At 44.2% G+C, this 18,836-nt stretch overlaps 4 protein-coding genes and 1 long non-coding RNA gene across 7 annotated transcripts in view; 2 read left to right on the plus strand and 3 right to left on the minus strand.

The window, feature by feature from the left end:
* LOC130374571 (uncharacterized) lies at positions 1-10,901 on the plus strand. The gene is made up of 4 exons (XR_008893617.1): positions 1-2,205; positions 2,481-2,613; positions 9,912-10,149; positions 10,614-10,901. It is a non-coding gene; the product is annotated as an uncharacterized LOC130374571 (long non-coding RNA).
* serpina10a (serpin peptidase inhibitor, clade A (alpha-1 antiproteinase, antitrypsin), member 10a) lies at positions 1,179-6,455 on the minus strand. The gene is made up of 6 exons (XM_056581402.1): positions 6,307-6,455; positions 5,386-5,661; positions 4,004-4,294; positions 3,169-3,442; positions 2,439-2,586; positions 1,179-2,211 (listed from the first exon to the last, which is right to left on the minus strand). The coding sequence occupies exons 2-6, from the start codon at positions 5,651-5,653 to the stop codon at positions 2,026-2,028; spliced, it is 1,167 nt and encodes a 388-aa protein (XP_056437377.1). The 5' UTR covers positions 5,654-5,661; positions 6,307-6,455; the 3' UTR covers positions 1,179-2,025.
* On the minus strand, positions 6,522-11,696 carry xrcc3 (X-ray repair complementing defective repair in Chinese hamster cells 3). Its single transcript, XM_056581403.1, has 7 exons — positions 10,836-11,696; positions 10,591-10,728; positions 9,951-10,163; positions 9,609-9,763; positions 8,126-8,338; positions 7,469-7,515; positions 6,522-7,084 (listed from the first exon to the last, which is right to left on the minus strand). Exons 1-7 carry the CDS (start codon positions 10,888-10,890, stop codon positions 6,847-6,849), a joined length of 1,059 nt encoding a protein of 352 aa, XP_056437378.1. The 5' UTR covers positions 10,891-11,696; the 3' UTR covers positions 6,522-6,846.
* Positions 11,216-18,836, plus strand: part of brf1b (BRF1 RNA polymerase III transcription initiation factor subunit b) — a 25,840-nt gene continuing 18,219 nt past the window's right edge. Inside the window, exons 1-2 of one of the 2 annotated variants that reach the window (XM_056581396.1) lie at positions 11,216-12,031; positions 12,533-12,733. In XM_056581396.1, coding sequence (XP_056437371.1) covers positions 12,022-12,031; positions 12,533-12,733 — 211 coding nt within the window. In that variant the 5' untranslated portion in view covers positions 11,216-12,021. The remainder of the gene's footprint in view (positions 12,032-12,532; positions 12,734-18,836) is intronic. The other variant, XM_056581397.1, reaches the window with a different exon arrangement.
* LOC130374562 (uncharacterized) overlaps positions 13,395-18,836 on the minus strand; it is a 9,976-nt gene continuing 4,534 nt past the window's right edge. For both annotated transcript variants that reach the window (XM_056581395.1, XM_056581394.1), the window contains 8 exons: positions 16,997-17,199; positions 16,799-16,916; positions 16,444-16,652; positions 15,820-15,937; positions 15,263-15,432; positions 14,804-14,901; positions 14,467-14,573; positions 13,395-14,385 (listed from right to left, as the gene is read on the minus strand). In XM_056581395.1, the coding sequence (XP_056437370.1) occupies positions 13,829-14,385; positions 14,467-14,573; positions 14,804-14,901; positions 15,263-15,432; positions 15,820-15,937; positions 16,444-16,652; positions 16,799-16,916; positions 16,997-17,199 (1,580 nt within the window). In that variant the 3' untranslated portion in view covers positions 13,395-13,828. The remainder of the gene's footprint in view (positions 14,386-14,466; positions 14,574-14,803; positions 14,902-15,262; positions 15,433-15,819; positions 15,938-16,443; positions 16,653-16,798; positions 16,917-16,996; positions 17,200-18,836) is intronic.

The following is an 18,836-nucleotide window of genomic DNA, read 5'->3' on the forward strand; positions in this document are numbered from 1 at the left end:
ATCGTCTTTTTTGTTTAATAAATTATGGAAGTTATTATAATAATAAATAATAATACATTTAATTTAGAGGCGCCTTTCAAGACACCCAAGGTCACCTTACAGAGCATATAGTCATCATTCAAAAATATGTAAAACAGACTAGGAATAGTCTAGACTAAAGGCTGGCACAAGAGTGTGTTTGGGGGGGATTCATACTCATGTTTAAAAGAGGGGCGTGGACTTGGAATTGGACACGATGTCCCCGGTGCATCAGGAGGGGGAGGAATGTGTCAGCTCTCATAGAATTCCTGAGACTTCTTTCGATGGCTAACTAAGAGCTCCTCATCAGACAGGTTACAGTACTAGGCAGTGTAGTCTTCAAACTCCATGTTTGGCTCAGCGGTATCAGGTGCAGCTGCAGTGAAGACTGCATGCCCGGTCGGGATGGAGAATAAATGGGTTTTCAGAACACAAAGCATGTACATAAAATATATCACTAAGGTATAAAGTTACATGTGAATACTACTGGACCAAAAGTACATCCACGAGTCGCAAAAAGTGAAAATGTTTCGGCACCAAAATAGGACCCCTTTAGTTTCCTTTTCACTTTAACTTACAATCTCCGTTATCTTCTAAGAATGCAAAACACCTCAACGTAAAGATTGTCTCTCCCTGCAATGAGCAAGACACCGCTACAGAGCGTGGTAGGACAGCAGAGAAGATGAACAGATCAGCCCAACCTTCCATCCAGGAACTGTACCCGTCGTCCCGAGACTCCCGCCGATGCAAGAGAGCCATCACCACCATCAAAGACCCCGCCCACCCAGCACACCAACTGATCACCCTCCTGCCATCAGGCCAGCGCTGCCGCAGCGTGCGGTGCAGGACTACCAGACTCAGCAACAGCTTTTTCCCGGAGGCCATCGTCAACTCACTCAAGTAAATCCATGAACATTCTGTATACACTGCTCTTTTTATGCACAATAACTTATAGTCATAATAAAGTGCAACTGTATCTCCATGCTGCTCTTCTATGGTATTGTTATTATGTTAAATGCTATATGTGGTATATATATTAATAGCACATTTGGAGCATGGTTCAACGCAATTCCGTCCCTTTATGTAACTTGTTGCTGACAATAAAGTTCACTTTGACTTTAGGAAGTGACACAGGAAGCAACTCCAATTAAAAACCTCCAATAAAAAGCGAGACTCAAACAGGGTCAGATTTCACACTTTGAATCAGTTTTATTTATTAACTGAACATGCTTGCAGAAGACAGTATTTTTACGTAGCATTACAAGAAGCTCTATTATTATAATTGCTATTATTAGAATACCCTCATCTGATTGGTTCAGATAGCAGCCATATCATTTGATTGTTCGTTTTGCAAGCCGATCTGTGATTTGCTCACACAAACCATATAAAACACCACAACAATAAAACGGTTTTAAATACGTACAAGGTCCTAACCATTCAGTCGATTCAAGAAATGTTAGGAGACAAAACAGAAATATGTTATATGTAGTCCGCTAGTTTATTTTAGATAGTGGGGTTACGATTAGACACCAGGTCAGCATGGTTACATGCACAGCGTAGCGCCTTAACTGCATTAAGCAATACATTCATTCTCCTTACCGACCTAAGATGTTTACATGACAGTTAATAACTTGCCTGTTTGTCCTAACCAGATTAGGATCAGTGTATTTGCATGTAAACATAGAGTTTCTGTGATAATGTGGTTGTTTAGTTGGAATAAGAAGGTGGGTTCCTATATGTGTGACATGGTTAGATAGTTGGGGGTGAGCTTCTGGGTAAGGTTTATGTAGTAGATAGGCGATGGTTCTAAATGTGTGTCTGAGGCTGGGGTTATGTAGTTGGGGTAGGTGCTATGTGGTTGGGGTTGAGCTTCTCAGGGTTAAGGGTTAGGTAGTAGATAGGCGATGGTTCTCAATGTGTGTCTGAGGCTGGGGTTATGTAGTCGGGGTTAGGGATACTTGGCTGGGTTTTCCCTGGGGTTTGGGTTAGGTAGCCGACAGTGGGTGACTATGTTTGGCTGGGGTCCACCACACGGCCCATGTGAAGGATGCTGCCTGTCTTCTCGTGATAGATGGTGAAGAGGAAGGGTCTGTTGATGGTGAGCCGGGGTGGAGGGCTGTTAAAGATCTCCATCGGGGAGCGCCCGGTGACCGGGCCGCTCTCGTCCACCGTGATGGCTGCCTTGTGGTAAACCTAGAGCAAAAACACCAACATATTCAACATCTGTGCTCACCTCGCTTACTAGTAACACCAGATGGTTCCCCTCGCTGGTTAACCCAGTTAAACACGGCCCCCTCAGTTAGACACTGCCTACCCCTAAGGGACAATACTAATGCTACTTTAAATGGGAGCTAAACTGACCCGGGCTACTTAAAATCAGTGAAACAGACTTTGAGTTTGGTTTAGGTCAGTCAACCTACCTGGGTAAGCTGGATGCCTTCATCTGTTGTCATGCCGGACAGGTCTGCTCCGTCCTGGAAGACGTCTGTGACCTTCATCTGCTTCAGGACGTCCTGCAGATTGCTGGAACTTTCCATCAGGAAGCGAGGGAGCTGCACCTCCAACCTCCTGTGGAGACCGGGACACAGTGGCCTGGTAAGGGCAGTAACGCCTAACGCCTATTCAAGGGGCCCTACTTTACCACCAGACAGGTGAGCTCACAAATGGGACTGTCCACGCAGATTAATGATAGAATCAGGGGAGCCAAAAAACTGCCATGCCGGGACCCACCTGTGTGGCTGAATGATGGCCTAGGACCCATCAAATATCTGTACACACTCATTACAATATCCAAGATTTATAGTATTCTTATTTTCACCTTCAAACATACCAATGATCAAATGACAGGGACAGGGTAAGTCGGCATGCATATAAATATATATAAAGAAATGAATGCATTGTGGCCGTCCAGCAATTTACTTATGAGACCAACCCCACAGTTTGAAAAACACTGTGATCGGTTGATCAACACCAGCCTACCAGTAATAGGTACCGTCTACCAGGAAGGAGACTGGGGAGTGGATCGATACTTTAGAGTAGATAAATTGGCAATCCCCGGGGTGTGGACTCTCAGACAAAAGCCACCTAGTTCCTATGGTGGTCAGGTCACTATGCCTACGGTCACAGGGTCACGGGGTGGGGCCAACCTACGTCCTCTTAAGCTTCAGCAGCCAACCCTGGAACCTCTCGGCTGTGAACTCCTCCTCCACTGACGTCACAGAGATGTTCTCATCAGGCAGCATCACCAGCATGGCCACGCCGCCCGCCATGGGCAGCTTGAGGAGGCCCAGTTTGAGGGAGGGGTCATAGGCCAGGTGGTGCTTCCCCGAGTGGAACATCATGGGCACCTGGACGATTTGGTAGCGGTTCACGTAGAAGCGCTCGTCCTGGGTGATGCTGGCGTTGAAGAGGAAGGAGAACTGAGCTGGAGAATGAGGAGAGTGAAAAGGCGTTGTTTAAAATAAAAGAGGGAATATTATGGTTGTAAATTGGCAGAGGACGGACTCTCCATCAGAACAACCAAAAAGTCCTGATCTTCACAGAGGTGCCTACATACACTTGCTACTTCACGTGAACACAAGGGGGCAGTATTACATTTTCTAACCTAAAATATACATCAACGATTAATCAGGTCATGCATAGCACTGTTGATATTTTTTTATTTTGCAGTTAAAAAACGCAAACTGCGTCTGTTGGTGAATCACAACCAACTGAAAATACAGTGCTCATTTTATTGTTGCTCGGAAGTTGTCTCCAAAACAAACCTTTACCATAACAGGAGGCACGAACCCTGCTCAACCAATAAGTATTTACTATCCTCTTAGAGACGGGGAATACGGTGCCAACCTCTGGCAGAACTAAACGTCTTCATGACAGCGTAGGTCCGCGTCCGTCAAAAGGTGCAGGGGTAAACAACACTGTGTTATGACGCAGCTATGTGCTCAGACGGCTGAGCAGAAGGCAGTAAACGTCCGGCCCTCCTTACTTTGGTAGTATGCCACGCTGACCAGTAGCAGCTTGGTCTCGGCATCCAGGCTGCCCACCACGTCCTTGACCTGGTCGGCGGTCTGGCTCAGGGCCCAGCTGTTGATGGAGTGCATGGCCTCCATCCGGGAGGCGTAGGAGAGGCCCTGGGCCTTGCCTCTGAACTGGGTCTCCACCAGCTCCTGGTAGGAGGGGGCCAGGGTGTAGGCTGTGGAGGGGAAGACGGCCAGGCCCTGCTGCAGGGGGAAGCCCCCTTCCACGGTGATGGAGTTCTGGAGGGCCTGGAAGAGACCTGAGACACAAAACATCAACAAGCAGACATTAAACATTCCAATTGGTGTACGGTTGGAGTACTGTTGATATTCAGTCGTCGTATATATAGTTAGCAAGTGATGAGACGGAGAGGTAATAAAGTCTGTCGGCACGAGGACCTTGGATTTATTAAGTAAAGTGGCAACGGTTATACAGAGTCATAAAGCCTGAGAGATCGAATATGTCTAAGTCCCTAATCAGCGCTGATGGTTCGTCCAGAGCTTCGCCTCCGTGGAAGGTCTGCTTCAGAAGAAGATCCAGAGTCCCTGTGTGATACAGTCTTATGCTGTATCCTCCTCTCGATGAGGTGTGTGCGTTTGAGGTGTGTGTGGTTCTGTGTGTTTTTGCTTGACCTTGGCTCCCAGGCCCTGGTATATGCATGTGTATCTCTTGTGTTCCTCCTAACGGGGGAGAGCACCTCGAAGTGTCTCCTGTGTGATAAATTAATGTGGCTCTCCCGTTCTTGAGGATGACTGGTGCATTGTCTGAGTGTCTACCATTTGCCTGGTTGGGAAATGGGGCCTTCGGCTCCGGCCTTGACCTGACTATATTATCATGTTTGTGTTATGTGTTCGTTGGGTTAGAGCAAGAGTTGACTATATTGTGTTCCTGCCATGTGATGTGCTCATCAGGCTAGGGTAGGAGTTAGCTATATTTGTAATGTACATGTGATGTACTCAGCAGGTTATTTTGCCCAACACAAGGGCCATGTTTAATGGGACCCCTTTTTCCCACAAGGTGTGATGTTGATTAACCATTATAAGCCAATTCAAAAAGCCACCCTCAAATTATGCATGCATAATGGGCAGATCTACCAGTACCATTTGGCACAGTCTATAGGCCGGTAGACTGATCCATCCATCGTTCACCTGGGCAAGACTGAGTTCCACCCAGATCTAGGCCTATGAAATACCACTATATATGCCTACTAGTTAGCAGGCTAGTAGTATCGGGAAAGTGTATTGATTTGGAAATGGATTGTTATGGCCAACAGCCAATCAACATCACGCATGGTGGTGAAACAGGTGTCTTCTCAAATGAGATGTTATGAGGTGGATGTAGTAGGTCTACCTGGGATATTCGTTGGCTCCAGGGATCCGAGACTGCTCGCAGACAGAAGCTGCTGCCGCGTCGCACCCTCGCAGCCGCTGGCAAGCATGGCCACTGCCGCGGACAAGGTGTACGGGGAGAGGAGCACGTTGTCGTCCGTGCGGCTGGAGACCGCCCGGTACAGCCGGCTGGCAAAGACCGCGTTCCCAATGGTCAGCTCCTGGGAGCTGGCTAAGTGCACGGAGAGGAGAGCCGCGACGGCGCCCAGGATCCACAAACCTCCACTCATCTTCTTGCCTACAGGAACACAAGAGGCAGCAGCACTTAGTCAGGATATCAGAGCGTAACCTCATCTATCGACCCATCAATAATAATTTACCAGAGTGGTAGCATCCGGCGGATAATAAGCACTTTTACCGGAATCCAATCCATTGCGATCAGAGTTTGGGCGTAGATTCCACGCACTTACATTGTGTTTGGACCTAATGTGCACGACTGGAAATTATCCACAACAAATAACCCCTCATGTGGTGATGTTATGTGTATTCAGATGTGTACGTGTCCGCGCGTTACTATTGAATGCCCTAGTCATATACAAATGATTACAAATATTTGATCATCAATACAAAACTAGGATGGAGTTACTACATCTAAAAACTCCCTCTTGCCCTAATGCCGTTATAATTCTCCCTCAGTCTCAGCTTGAATCAACACCCGGTTACTTATATATTCGTTTAAGCATTGATACCGTCCCAAATTCGTGATGAATTGAGAACCTGTCATAAGAGCATCGATCCCTGGTAGATAGCGAACGACCACTACCCGAAGGCCTACGAAAACGACCAAAACAACACCCGAGCATCACGCACTGTGCAGTGTACAGGCTGCTAAACAACGCTATCAGCTGATAATTATCGGAAATAAAAGTTTAAAACAATTTACCTCGGAAGCAACGTCCAATTCAAACGATGTTTTGAAATACGAGCAGTCCGGTCATCAAACCCGTTATTCCTCAGACAGCGATACTCCTTTACCAACAACGCAATGAGTCAGGAAGGAATGGCCACAGACCGCTAGTTGGCACTGTTTCAGTCCTGTCCTTAATCGGTAGGGAGTTCAACACTTATACAATTTTAATATCAGGGCAAGAAATTGCTTTCTGATGGCTTACACAATAAAAAACAACTGATACTACTAATAACCAATAAGCTTTTTATTTTAATCTTTTAATGCCTTCGGAGTAAACCAAACCAAACACATTTCTGTTGAATGTTTTATTTAAAACATGCAACACAAAGATCAAACTCAATATATTCTTAATCAAATAAAAAAAGATAACATTTACATATCTACATGTTCGCATAAGAGCTAAATAATCATCAGTTCCACACAATAGATCTGGTGAGCCGAGAGGGCGGACCCATGGGGGCATGAAGGGCGGCGGTATGTTAAGGGGGAGTGGTCAACAGAATTGGGTTGTGGTCATGAGCTGGCGTCCTGTGTTGGGGGAGAAGGAAGCCCCCTGGTTCCCTCCCTCCACACCCCAAACAGACAACTGTCTCTGGCCAGGTGAGGAGCGAACACCACCTCCAACCGGCGGCAAGCGCTGCTCTGAGTTCCCATGGAGACCGCTCCTGGGAGGCGGGTCACCATCAGTCGGACCATCACCTGATTGGCCCACGCCATGCCCAGGGCGGGAACCACCTTACTGTCCACTGGTCTGCAGCGCACAGATACACGCACAGATGATATGAAGGATATGTGTCATATTATTATTTCCCAGCAGAAGGTAAGGTGTTTGACCCATGACGAACCCCTTTGTACCACTGTTATAGAGCCTTTCCACAGAGGGGTCATCATAGGACAACAAAGGGTTTCACGCGTATCACTAATAATGGGTCTGCTCCTATATATGATGCACCAGGGAAAAGGTAGCAGACTAAACTTGTGAGATGAGTCTACTGCCCATGCTTTGGTACATACAAGCAGAAGCCCCTTTATTAGTGTTATGAGTGACGTGTGTTTAGATGACAGCTAAATAGGTGAAACATACAACAGTAGAAATAAGGTGAATAATATGACAAAGAAAAGTTGAGAAATGTACCTCAACCCAGCATCATGGTTAGAATCCCCTTCCATCACATCAGTCACCTCGGGAGAAAAGCAAAAACGGTTTTACTTGCCTAGCTCCCCTCGGCCTTCCTGGTCCTACCAGACTCTTGTACTTCATTTTTACGTTAGCTCACTTGAAGGCGGGTGTCTGTTGGAGTTTAAAACTATTGGATCTGCCCAGTGCCACTCTGGACCTGTCATTACCAATCGACTAAAACTCAAACTAGCGCACAACCTCAACGTCATTGTTCTCAGCCACTTCGCTGATTGGACCGGCAAAATTTGGCCGGAGAAAATCCGCGAATATACCGCAAACCCAGACATAGTAATGAAGGGAAATGGAAATTTAGCGGAAGTACGTAGGCGGGCGGAGCCCCCGGCTCACCAACAGACTAAGCTAACCTACCCAACGTACTCATATAACTAACCTTACTGACTTGACAAACAGTACAAGAAGGCTTTAAACCAATGGACCATAAAAGGACCCAACTGACCCTTGAATAATTTCTGGATGAGACACAGAAATGATTGCACTTACTGTAACCCAATTAACTAGCACACACATTTTCGATCCACGGGAATGCATTAAGAAAGACAATAACTAACCTGACTGAGCCAAACTACCCATAACCCAACCCAACCCACCCACCTGGTTGACACAGAGGATGGGGAGCTGGTAGGACGCGCTCAGCTTGTGCAGGGCGGTGGCGAAGGCCGTCAGGTGGCGCGACCGCTCAAGGCCCTGGTCCGCCTGGAACTCGGAGCGGAACAGAGCGGCCACCGAGTCCACCACCAGCAGCCTGACCCGGCCCTGGGCCAGCAGCACCGGCACCCTCTGGGACACACACGCCATCAGCGCCCCCTAGGGACCGCACACAGTACTGCTGAGAAAACTGGGGATCAGTGCCGCCTGTAGATTGACAGATGGACCTAGCACAGATCTAGACCGATAGAACCAAGACAAAATGAGGCAGCCGATCACAGCATTATAAATAATACAAAGAATACTCAACAATTGTGAATTTTCTCGAATAATATGAATAAGAAATGGTAATACATAGGTGCATGATTAGACTCCCAGCCAAAAGGTTCAGGGTTCCTTCCCCAAGGCCCTGTCGGCATCCTACAGTAAGATAAACCCAAACCTCCTACCTGCACTTTAATAACCTTTCTCGTTTCCCTGCGAGTCACTTTGGATAAGACTGTCTTAATTAATTTAAACATTTTGGTTTTAACGTTCAGAGCTTTGCATGGCCAGGCTCCGCCTTACATCAGTGATCTGATCCAGCCTTACACCCCAACTCGGGCTCTGAGGTCTGTGGATCAGAATCTGTTGACGTTGCCACGCACTCGTTTCCGGACCAGAGGAGACAGATCCTTCCAGGCTGTTGCTCCCAGGCTCTGGAACGATCTTCCGCTCTCTCTGCGTTCAATGGAATCTGTTGACTCCTTCAAAAAGCAACTAAAGACCTATTTGTTTGCTCATGCTTTTGCTTAGCTGTCTTGGGGCCAAGACACCTAGTTGTCTTGGCCTTTTAAACTTAAATTTGTATGTACTTCTTAACTGTGTATTGTTATTGTTTTTGTTTTAACTGTGAAGCGCTTTGTGACCCTGGTCTGTGAAAGGCGCTGTACAAATAAAGCTTACTTGCTTACTTACTTACTTAATACTTAAAAAGCACTAAATAGTAGTAGTATATTTTACACCCTTTTTCATCCCTTTTCCCAAGCCACAACGGGAGAAGAAAAAGTGTGTAACGTGGATCAGAATGTGTGACAGGCCAGAATAGCAACTGAACTTAAGCTTGTCACCTTACGTGTACTTTTTAGTTTTGAATATACCCCACCATAGGGTCATGCAGTCCCTTTCGATTGCTTCTGGACGGAATGAAAAAAAAAATTGCCCAAACTTTACCAAAACCTGCTTTGATATACTGTCAGCTGACATTTTTTCCATGTTTTTGTTATCTAGTCTGGTTTGTTTGTCCGAGTTCGGCATTGTGACGACGGGGGGCGTGACCCTAAATTGCCATGTACAGGGGTATGTATTTGGATATCAATATCTATATAGGGTTAGGGTTGCTTTACAGCAACTTGTTTCTACAGCGGCCTTCTGCTCCACTGTATCCTACCAGATCTGCAGCATGCTCCACGTAAATGTTGTCAGAGAAGCAGATGCTGGAGACCACGTCTGGAGGAACATCGCTCCTCAGACTCGGCTGCTCATTCTGCAGCTGCTTCAAACGTCTGATGGGGAAAGAGTCTTCTGTACAGATGTACAGAGCACCTGCAACACAGTTATAGAACTAGAGTAAGCACTATAGTGAACACTATGTACAACCAACAAAGCAAACCCCCCAAAAAGCCAATGAATAACCTTGTATTACTGATTCCTAGATCGACTCTCCACTCTGAAGTATATGTTATGTTTTTAGCAAACCTTGAAACTGGTTGGGAACCGCCAGTGCACTAACCGGAGCCCAGTCCTCCATACTGCACTGGGTACTGCACTGAGAGACAGAGCTGCATGGCCAGCTGGCTCTTCCCTGCTCCACTGGGCCCGGCAAGCTCAGTAAGACCCCAGGGAAGGAGACCACCTCTGAGCACACCATCCAGAACCGGACACCCCAGCGACACACGCAGTCCACAGTCCCACTCGGGACACTCCCCACGGTAAAGCTGTAGAGCTAACAGATATAACAATTATAATAGATGATCAACAATACACTGCTCCCACACGTGTTTAACTCAGTGTTAATACTACATTAGAACAATGTTTATCTTGTCTTCAGAATCCCTCCCCATCTTCAATAATCACTTGAAGACCCACCCACTCTTCTGAGAATAGCTCACTCACTTGTTCGATTTCTTGATTTGTGTTATTCTGGCTCTATGGTTGCCTCTCAACTAGAATACAAGTTTTTGAGATGTTCTATCCCGTAAATTATACTCAAATTAACAAATGAAATAATAAATTCCTAGAGCTATCCTTCATTGTGACAAGTTGGGGTTGTTGCTTTTAAACTAAAATGAGCAGCACTTGTTTTCACGTTAAAGTCCCCTAGGCTGCTACTGTCTGCTCAATCGACATGTGAATATAGATAATCATCTTACCAGAAACGGGTGTTTTTTGACAGAAAAGTGCAGCTACAGCGGTTTGAAGATGATGAACGTCAGATGCGGACAATCTTGTCAGTCGCTGCAGGTCGGGTCCCGAAAACTTGAGAATGTCCCTGGCTACGCCAATGTTAGCTTATGCATATAGATACACAGACACAAGTTATACATGGTTGATCATCACATAAACTGGAAATAAAATAAATAAACCCAGAAATGAGACACTGACATGGCCTTCTTACCATTATTGACTGCTTTGATGATTCTAGGATTCAGTTCAAGTTGTTCGATACTCATTATTTTGTCAACAATAAATTGCCCTTAACTTACTATATAATATTATAATAATAAAGTCATGCACACACAAACTCAAATATTACCGCACATTGTCACATTACGTCATCACATCGCGCAAATGCAGAACATTGGGTTCAAACCATCGCAGTAGTAGGGGTGCGTTACGATATGTTTTTTTTTAATTATTATTCAATCGCTTAATTTTTAGATTTCAAATCAAGAAATATATACAAAGATTGTATTTTTATATAAAAAGGAAAAATAAATCCATTTTACTGGGCTTCTCGGCCATAACATTCAAGTCCATATTATACAGCGCCCCTGTAAACAATTAACTGTTCCAACCGGGTACGTTCGTCACATCTCTGATGCCTGAGCAACAATAACAAAAAGTCCTCACAGTAGGATACAAACGTACTTTTTTAAAGGTTTTTAAGATTAAATGTCGACAATGTGGCCAACGCCGTACTTAGCATCCAGTAGTTCACGTCGAAGATGGAATACGCTTTTATTCTAGTCAGAGAAAACACTGCAGTTTAGACAGCCAGCCCTTAGATAACCGCTTTCAGCGCCAAACTACGTTAATTACATTAATTAATTTAAGTTAATCCTCTCTTGTGTTGGTACGTCTCCCACGGTAAGTTATCATCCGGACCTGCAGGTGCATCGACTACCACCACCCACATTCAAGGGAATATGCATTCATAATAAAGAATTGTGCATCTCTAATGGGCGTTTGCGTTATTATGGCCTGATATTTCCGTTTGATTTGTGCAATATCTTTCTCAATATACTACGTGTTCTCGTCCGACCACTGTATGAGCAAAGATGACGTTTGCCTGGCAAACAAAGCAAACATTGACATTTCAGGAGGCTCTTTCGCTCTCATTCTCAAATACAAGGACGAACTGCTTCGCTAGTTTCCGGTAGTTAATTTGAGATCCTCTAATTTAGTTGCCGTTATTTACTACCATGTATAATGGAAATAATCGAAATAGTATAAAATATAGGCCAATGATTTCGGTCTAAGATTCTCTCAATACCGCAAGGGTAGCTGGCTAACGCGAGAATCGAACCAACAACCCCCAAGCCGTAGTCTACTGCCGCTACCCGCTGAGCTACACTGAACTGATGTATCATGGTAAAACCATTGGCTATTTTAATACTTGGGGTTATACTGAGTAGTACAGTTTTATAGGTGGTGTTATGATGGTTAGCAATTGGTGGTGATTTAATAATCATCCTAATAATAATTTGCATTGTTTTAATCAGTTGGTCTTGAGTACTAAATTCAATATTGTTATTCAGAATATTATAAACATTACTTTTTCAACTATAGCGATATAGTTTCATTAATAAATGTAAACTATTATAATCATGAATAATTTACTATTCAGTAGTGTAGCTTTTATCCAAAATAATTAGTAAATTGTATTTAGATACATGTCCCTGAGGAGGCTGCTACGAGTTAACATCTTGCCCGAAGATGCCTACAGGTCGACTGCAGGGTTCAACCCCAAAACCTTTCGGCAGAGAGACAAACCCTCTAACCCCCATTTTGCAACTCATAAGTATTGTGTTTATAATCCCTGTTTTATAACTTATGAGTATTGTGGAATCAGTAATCATTATGTTTGTACAGGTGATTTCTCTGCCGCGATGAGTCCCAGGGTTTGCAAGGCGTGTGGGTGTGCTGAGATCGATCTGGACCAGGCCAGGGGAAATGCAGTTTGCACCAACTGTGGTTCTGTGTTGGAGGACAACATCATCGTCTCGGAGGTCCAGTTTGTTGAAGGCAGCGGTGGGGTCACTTCGGCTGTGGGCCAGTTTGTCTCTTCAGATGGTGAGTTGTTACCTCCCTCCCCGGTCATCACAATCAGGGTGGACAATCAACACCTGCTGATGGTCCAATGGTAGATTGATTTGACCATTTATCAGGTAGAAGAAAATAAATACGTTTTTTGTCCATTTTACGTCCCGCAGACATGATTCCTAAAGGATCTTGAAAATAACACTAGGCTGGTTCCAAGCTTAACACTCCAGTGAAAGATGGTCAAGAAACTCTTCACCGTTATCAATGCAATAATCAATTATGTAATGGCAGCTGGAAAAAAAAAAGGAAATAATAATCGCTACAAAAACAACAGGGATCCAACCTGTTGGCTTGGACCCCTAAAAAAACATTTAGCTGTATAATCACACTGCCTCAGCCATGAATCGAACCTGGCCACCCCCTACAATTTGGAGTAGATGGCTAGGACATAAGTGGGTTGAGCTATTCAATCTACACTTATGAGCTGCGTCAACATTTTATCGAACAGTTTGATAAGATTGTTGATCCCAGAATTGAAAGTAAAGAGATGTTCTCACTTTCAAACTTCTGCGGTTTGCATAGATGGAGTTGTGTGTCCATTACATTTCCATTAAGCACAAAGTTGACCTTACATATTGTGATTCAAGCTAATTTTAAATAACATTAAGCAGAATGAAGGTGTTTAGAAGCAGTCTGGTGAAAGCCATCTGAATAAACACCCAGAGACTGCCAAAGGAGCAGGGCGCCCTTTATTCAATGTAAACACCAAAACACTTCTGAATAGAACCAAACATCTAGTTCACGTTTAATAGGACACAATTCTGAAATGAACACTTGGATGGATCAGACACAGAAGGATTTCAATTTTTCACACTGACCTGAGGAGAGAGGCGGGATTAGACAAGCCTTTACGGCAAATACATTTATTCAGCGTCTTCATTACATAAACAGCTTAGGTTTGGAAAAGCTCAACATGCTAAAGAAGAGTCTTATACCTCTCAATGCCTCTAGGAGTGCTTAGCCCATAGTGAGCCCTTTGTCCCCCCCCCTGTCCTCCAACCAGGTAGGAAACCAGCGGCTCCTGGATGTGTAGCATGGATCTAGACAATCCATCGTCTGCTTCAGTTAGACCAGCTGAGTAACACTGGCAGAGGTCATGGAGGAGTTCTGGGTGGAAACAGCACTGGTTGTGTTGGTGGCTGGTGGCTTGGTGGTAACCGCGGTAGTAGACTCATTTTCTCTGGCAGCGACTTTCACCTTGAAGAACTCTTGGAAGTACAGAGCGCTCTTGCCCATAGGTTGATCGGTATAGTTTGGGTTACTCGTATGTTCCTGCTTTTGTGAAGACAGTGCATTTATCGCTCGAGGCAGGTTGTGAGTATTGTTGTGAGGTCCTACGTTACTTGACATCTCCCGTTTCTGACCAGCGGGTCTGTTTGGGTCCAGGTACCCCACATTCCTTTGGTTGAAGAGGTCAACAGTTTCCACATGGTTTACTGGGGAGTTAGCATCGAAGCTAACGGGTAATAAGTTGTCGGTCAACCATGGGACGTCATCTCTCCCAGCTGGAGAGGAGGCCCGGGGGCTGGTGCTCTGCTGCCCGGGCCAAGGGTCGTGGATGTTTGATCGATGACCATGAAATGGAGAATTCTCATATGGACACCCGGGAGGCAGGGTTGAACCTGAAACACATGAAAATAGTGTGAAAATCCAGATCATGTTTTGTGATGACTGTGGCGATTTTGAAGATGGTTAGGGTTGACCTTTAGTCCCTAGGATCAACCCAAGTCCTGGTGTGTACATCGGGAAGATTCTCTCTACAGGTAGCCTGCTGATGGTACTCAGGGGGTAGAAGCACCTCACAGTCAGCCTGGTTCGAAGACAATGTTTATGTTGAACAAATCGATCCAACTTTATCCATAAAAATGAGTGTGACAAATTGCAATGCAAGCTACTAAATACTAAACATTTGAAAAAATAAAAACGGATAATACAAGCGTGAGGAAGAAATTTGATTAATTACAAATTGTGCGATTTAGAAGTAATCAAGCCGCTGGTCCATTTAACAGGACAACAAGCAAACTTAATTTCGACCCCTACTTGAATTTAGAGTCTCTGGAGATGAGGGCCGTTTCGTCTGCGAGGAGACGCCTGTGGTAAAGGATCTCATTCTCGTAAACCAGGAAGGTGTCGCCCACCTGTCCACAAACCACACAGCCCTCAGATATTTGGATGTAATCAAGTGCAACTAAGGGACATTCAGAAACAATGCAAAGAAAGGATAATTTGTTTCCTGCAGTCGTATTATTTATATATATATATGATGAATTATCCATAACCGATATAGTTATCAGAATGTTCTCTTGGTTGGAAGGCATCATTTCTTGTTACTGCAAGTTGGTGCTTCTTCACCTTCTATGGTAAAATACCATTGTTTGTCTCTTGCAATGGTCTGCATAATGTTGAAGTGCTCTTTGTAAGGGTTTGAGTCATTTAGTAGTGGTATACTCTACAGGAGTTGGTCATGTTTTTGAAGTCTGGTTAGGAACATGTGCCTACCATCGTCCTTGTTCCACAAGAGTTGAGACTGAATTCAAACAGAGCTCTGTACGGGTCTGTTTGTTTCGGTCTACAGGATCTGTCCAGGAGGGTGGTGCTGTCGGGGTGCACTCTTGGCAAGGTCACACTGGGAGTGGTGACCACTGTCATGATCCCGTCTGGGGAACACACTGAACAGAGGATCACTAAACTTGTTCCACTGCTAAATGTAGTACTTTGTCTCCACCTTCCCTCCAACTTTGTTTGGGGGCACCCCTTCATTTAGTGTCCCTCCAAACTTGAAGGAGGGGTAAAAGAAACACTACAATTCAATTTGTTCAGATCGCAGTCCTGAAATCATGAAAACGACTGAAATGTTTAGATATTTGTGACATTCCAACAGTTTCTAAGGCCACTCAACACAATAAATACTTAAACTCTACTACTGAACTCGACTGTCTCAGTCAGGAATATAACTAATGGGGAAACATTACTAGCTAAAAAAATTTGATTGATACATAAGCAAATCACGGTATAGGTGTTCCTATATATACACTATACACTAGGGGTTACTTTACCTATCAGGTCCCTTGTTTCAAATACACAGCGTCCTGAAAGCATTGATTGAAGAGCAAGTGTCTTGGCATCCCTCACAAGAAGCTGGAATACTCCATAGAAGTCATGCAGATTAATGTCCTAGAAACCAATTAAATAGTTCAGAATTCGTTTTACACAATTAGTATCATTTTTTAAATGTGACAGGTCATTTCCATTTCATTCCTGGATTATTTTTTGATCTTAAATATTTTTTCAATTTGAAATAAGTCACCCTCTATCCTTTCAGGCTTCTTCCCGTTTGTCAGTTTCCTACAATACCCAGAATTACTTTCTGCACCACCCGCTCTTTCATGAGCCATAAAGCCAAGCTAATGCATTCTGGATGTACCAGTTGAATAGCCTTTGTTTGTCCTCCTAATAAATGACCAGAGAAATTATTCTGCATATGCAGACTTTGATAGTTCATCATAAAACTCACTTTATCTTTCCTACAGTTTGGATACAAGTTAATTTGTACAACACATCATCTTCTTTTTTGGACCAAGCCCTGAGAGAGACCAACGGCAGCTATTTCATGCACAAGTTAATACAGGCTTGACTTCCAACCATGAGAAGGCAGCCATATAGCTGTGGTGAGCTCATACTTGGTAGGTGTAACCAATGGAGAAGACGGGGACTTCCAAGGTGATGCTCTGGGTGTCGTTGTATAGCCTGTACCCCCTAAGCTCCGCCAGCTCCGGAGTGAGAGGCTCTGCTCCGACCCCGATCTCCCAGAGGAACTCCATTTGGGGACTCTTCCAGAGGCTGAAGGTGATGCCCGTCGGTGTGCACTCTGCCGTGGGCTCTGGAGCAACTGCTCAGAGCAAAGAAAATACAGTTGTCCAGTTGTTTTGACACAAGGAAGGGCTATAACACAAAGAGTCCCGAAAGAGTTTAAATCAAAAAATGGAAAACAACAACCACAAACCAGAACATACAACCACATGCAGTGGTACGCACATGCGTCGTCGAGTTGTGTCGATACAAAAGAGTAGTGGTAGTACGATATTCTCTGGGGCAGGATTATTAAGGTGTAGTTCAGGCTCATTGAGTACTGCACAAGTCCATGGTCGAGGTGCTGTCAGAAAAAGGAACATTTAAATGTCATAGCCACACACACACACACACACACAAACACATTGAAGTAAGGCTACTCACCATCCTGTGCACTACCCTGCTGTCAAAGGGGACGTGTAGTGTGTAGGCTTGGCTGCCGTTGGCATTGACAATCCTATTGATGCTGTATTCAGGCGTCACAGCAATGGGCAGATGCCTGTCGTTGATTTTGACTCCCACCAAGGTCACGTCAAAGGGAATGTTTCCCATGTACACGTCAAACACACGCTCTGCAGGCATAGTTTCTATAAAAAACAAAATACAACGATGTATACATATTTGCTTTGGGGTTTTAGAATTTAGAGCAGGGGTCACCAACACAGTACCTGCGGGCACCAGGGCTGTTCTAAAAATAGCACAACTCATTCTTGAACAACTCTTTCACACCTTTTTTTTGTCATTGTTGATAATTATTGTGAGAAATCATTAACATGATCAGTGTTTTCACAAAGATGAGTATCATTAATCATAATATATATCTAAAGGCAAACTGAGCAAATTTGTTATTTCAGAAGAGTGTATCAAACTCGGTGCCTTTCGTAAGACTCAGTACCCAGTATCTCTCAGGTTCAAAAAGGTTGGTGAATGGTTTAGAGAATATTCAGGACTGGTTAAGTTTTAATTAGGTTTGAAATTTGAACCTGCGATTGCTACAAAGTGTGTCGCCTACGTGGTTATCACCGGCTTCCCTATTCAGGCCAACTTTGATGTAATTGATCATAACTTGCTATTAAAAAAACTCAAGTGCTATGGCTTTACTCCATCTGCCGTAGCTTGGATCGAAAGTTACCTAACCAATAGGAAACAAAAGGTTTTCTTTAATGGAAGCCTCTCAAACCCAAGACATTTACAATGTGGAATTCCTCAGGGATCCTCATTAGGACCATTGCTCTTCTCAATTTTTACAAATGATCTCCCACTTGTTTGTAAAAAAGCCTGTATGTCTATGTACGCAGATGATTCAACACTATATATGTCTGCGCCAAGAGTTAAAGAAATCACCTCAGCACTCAATAAAGAGTTACAGATGGTGTTTAAATGGGTCTCTGATAACAAACTGGTCGTTAACATTTCCAAGACCAAGAGCATTGTATTTGGGACAAAGCACTCACTAAGCTCTAATCCCCAGCTGAACCTGGTACTGAACAATGTTGCTGTTGAGCAAGTACAGGAAACAAAGCTTCTAGGTGTAACTTTAGACTCTAAACTATCATGGTCAAGACATATAGATCTACTGGTGCAAAAGATGGGTAGAAACATATCTGTGGTTAAAAGATGCTCTTCTTTTTTAACACCTCATCTGTCCAAACAGGTTCTGCAGACCCTTGTATTGTCACAATTAGATTATTGCTCGGTCGTCTGGTCAGGTACCACAAAAACGAATCTAGGGAAGCTTCAACGGGTACAAAACAGAGCAGCTAGGCTTGCCCTTAAGTGCACACCAAGAGCAAACGTAACTAACATGCATGACCGACTCTTCTGGCTGAAAGTAGATGAGGCTAAAAGCATCACTTCTGTGTTTCATAAAAAAAATTAACACACTAAAAACCCCCGACTGTTTGTTTAGGCAGCTCACACTCAGCTCTAATGTACACACATACCCCACCAGACATGCCACCAGTGGTAACTACACAATTCCAACAATAAAAACAAACTCAAAACAACGTACAGTATTATGCAGGGCTATGGTAGAATGGAACTCCCTTCCAGATCACATCTCAAAAACCCAGAACAAAGCTGGATTCAAAAAACAAGTGAAGCAACACCTCATGGCTGTTAGCACTGGATACTAGTATCTACTCACTGATCCTTTTTTTTTACCATTTGTCATCTGTTGTTTTTGTGTGTTGATGGTTAGGTTATTTTTAGGTCATCTGATGTT

The sequence above is a fragment of the Gadus chalcogrammus genome, chromosome 21 (genome assembly GCF_026213295.1).
Source record: "Gadus chalcogrammus isolate NIFS_2021 chromosome 21, NIFS_Gcha_1.0, whole genome shotgun sequence".
Lineage (NCBI taxonomy): Eukaryota > Metazoa > Chordata > Actinopteri > Gadiformes > Gadidae > Gadus > Gadus chalcogrammus.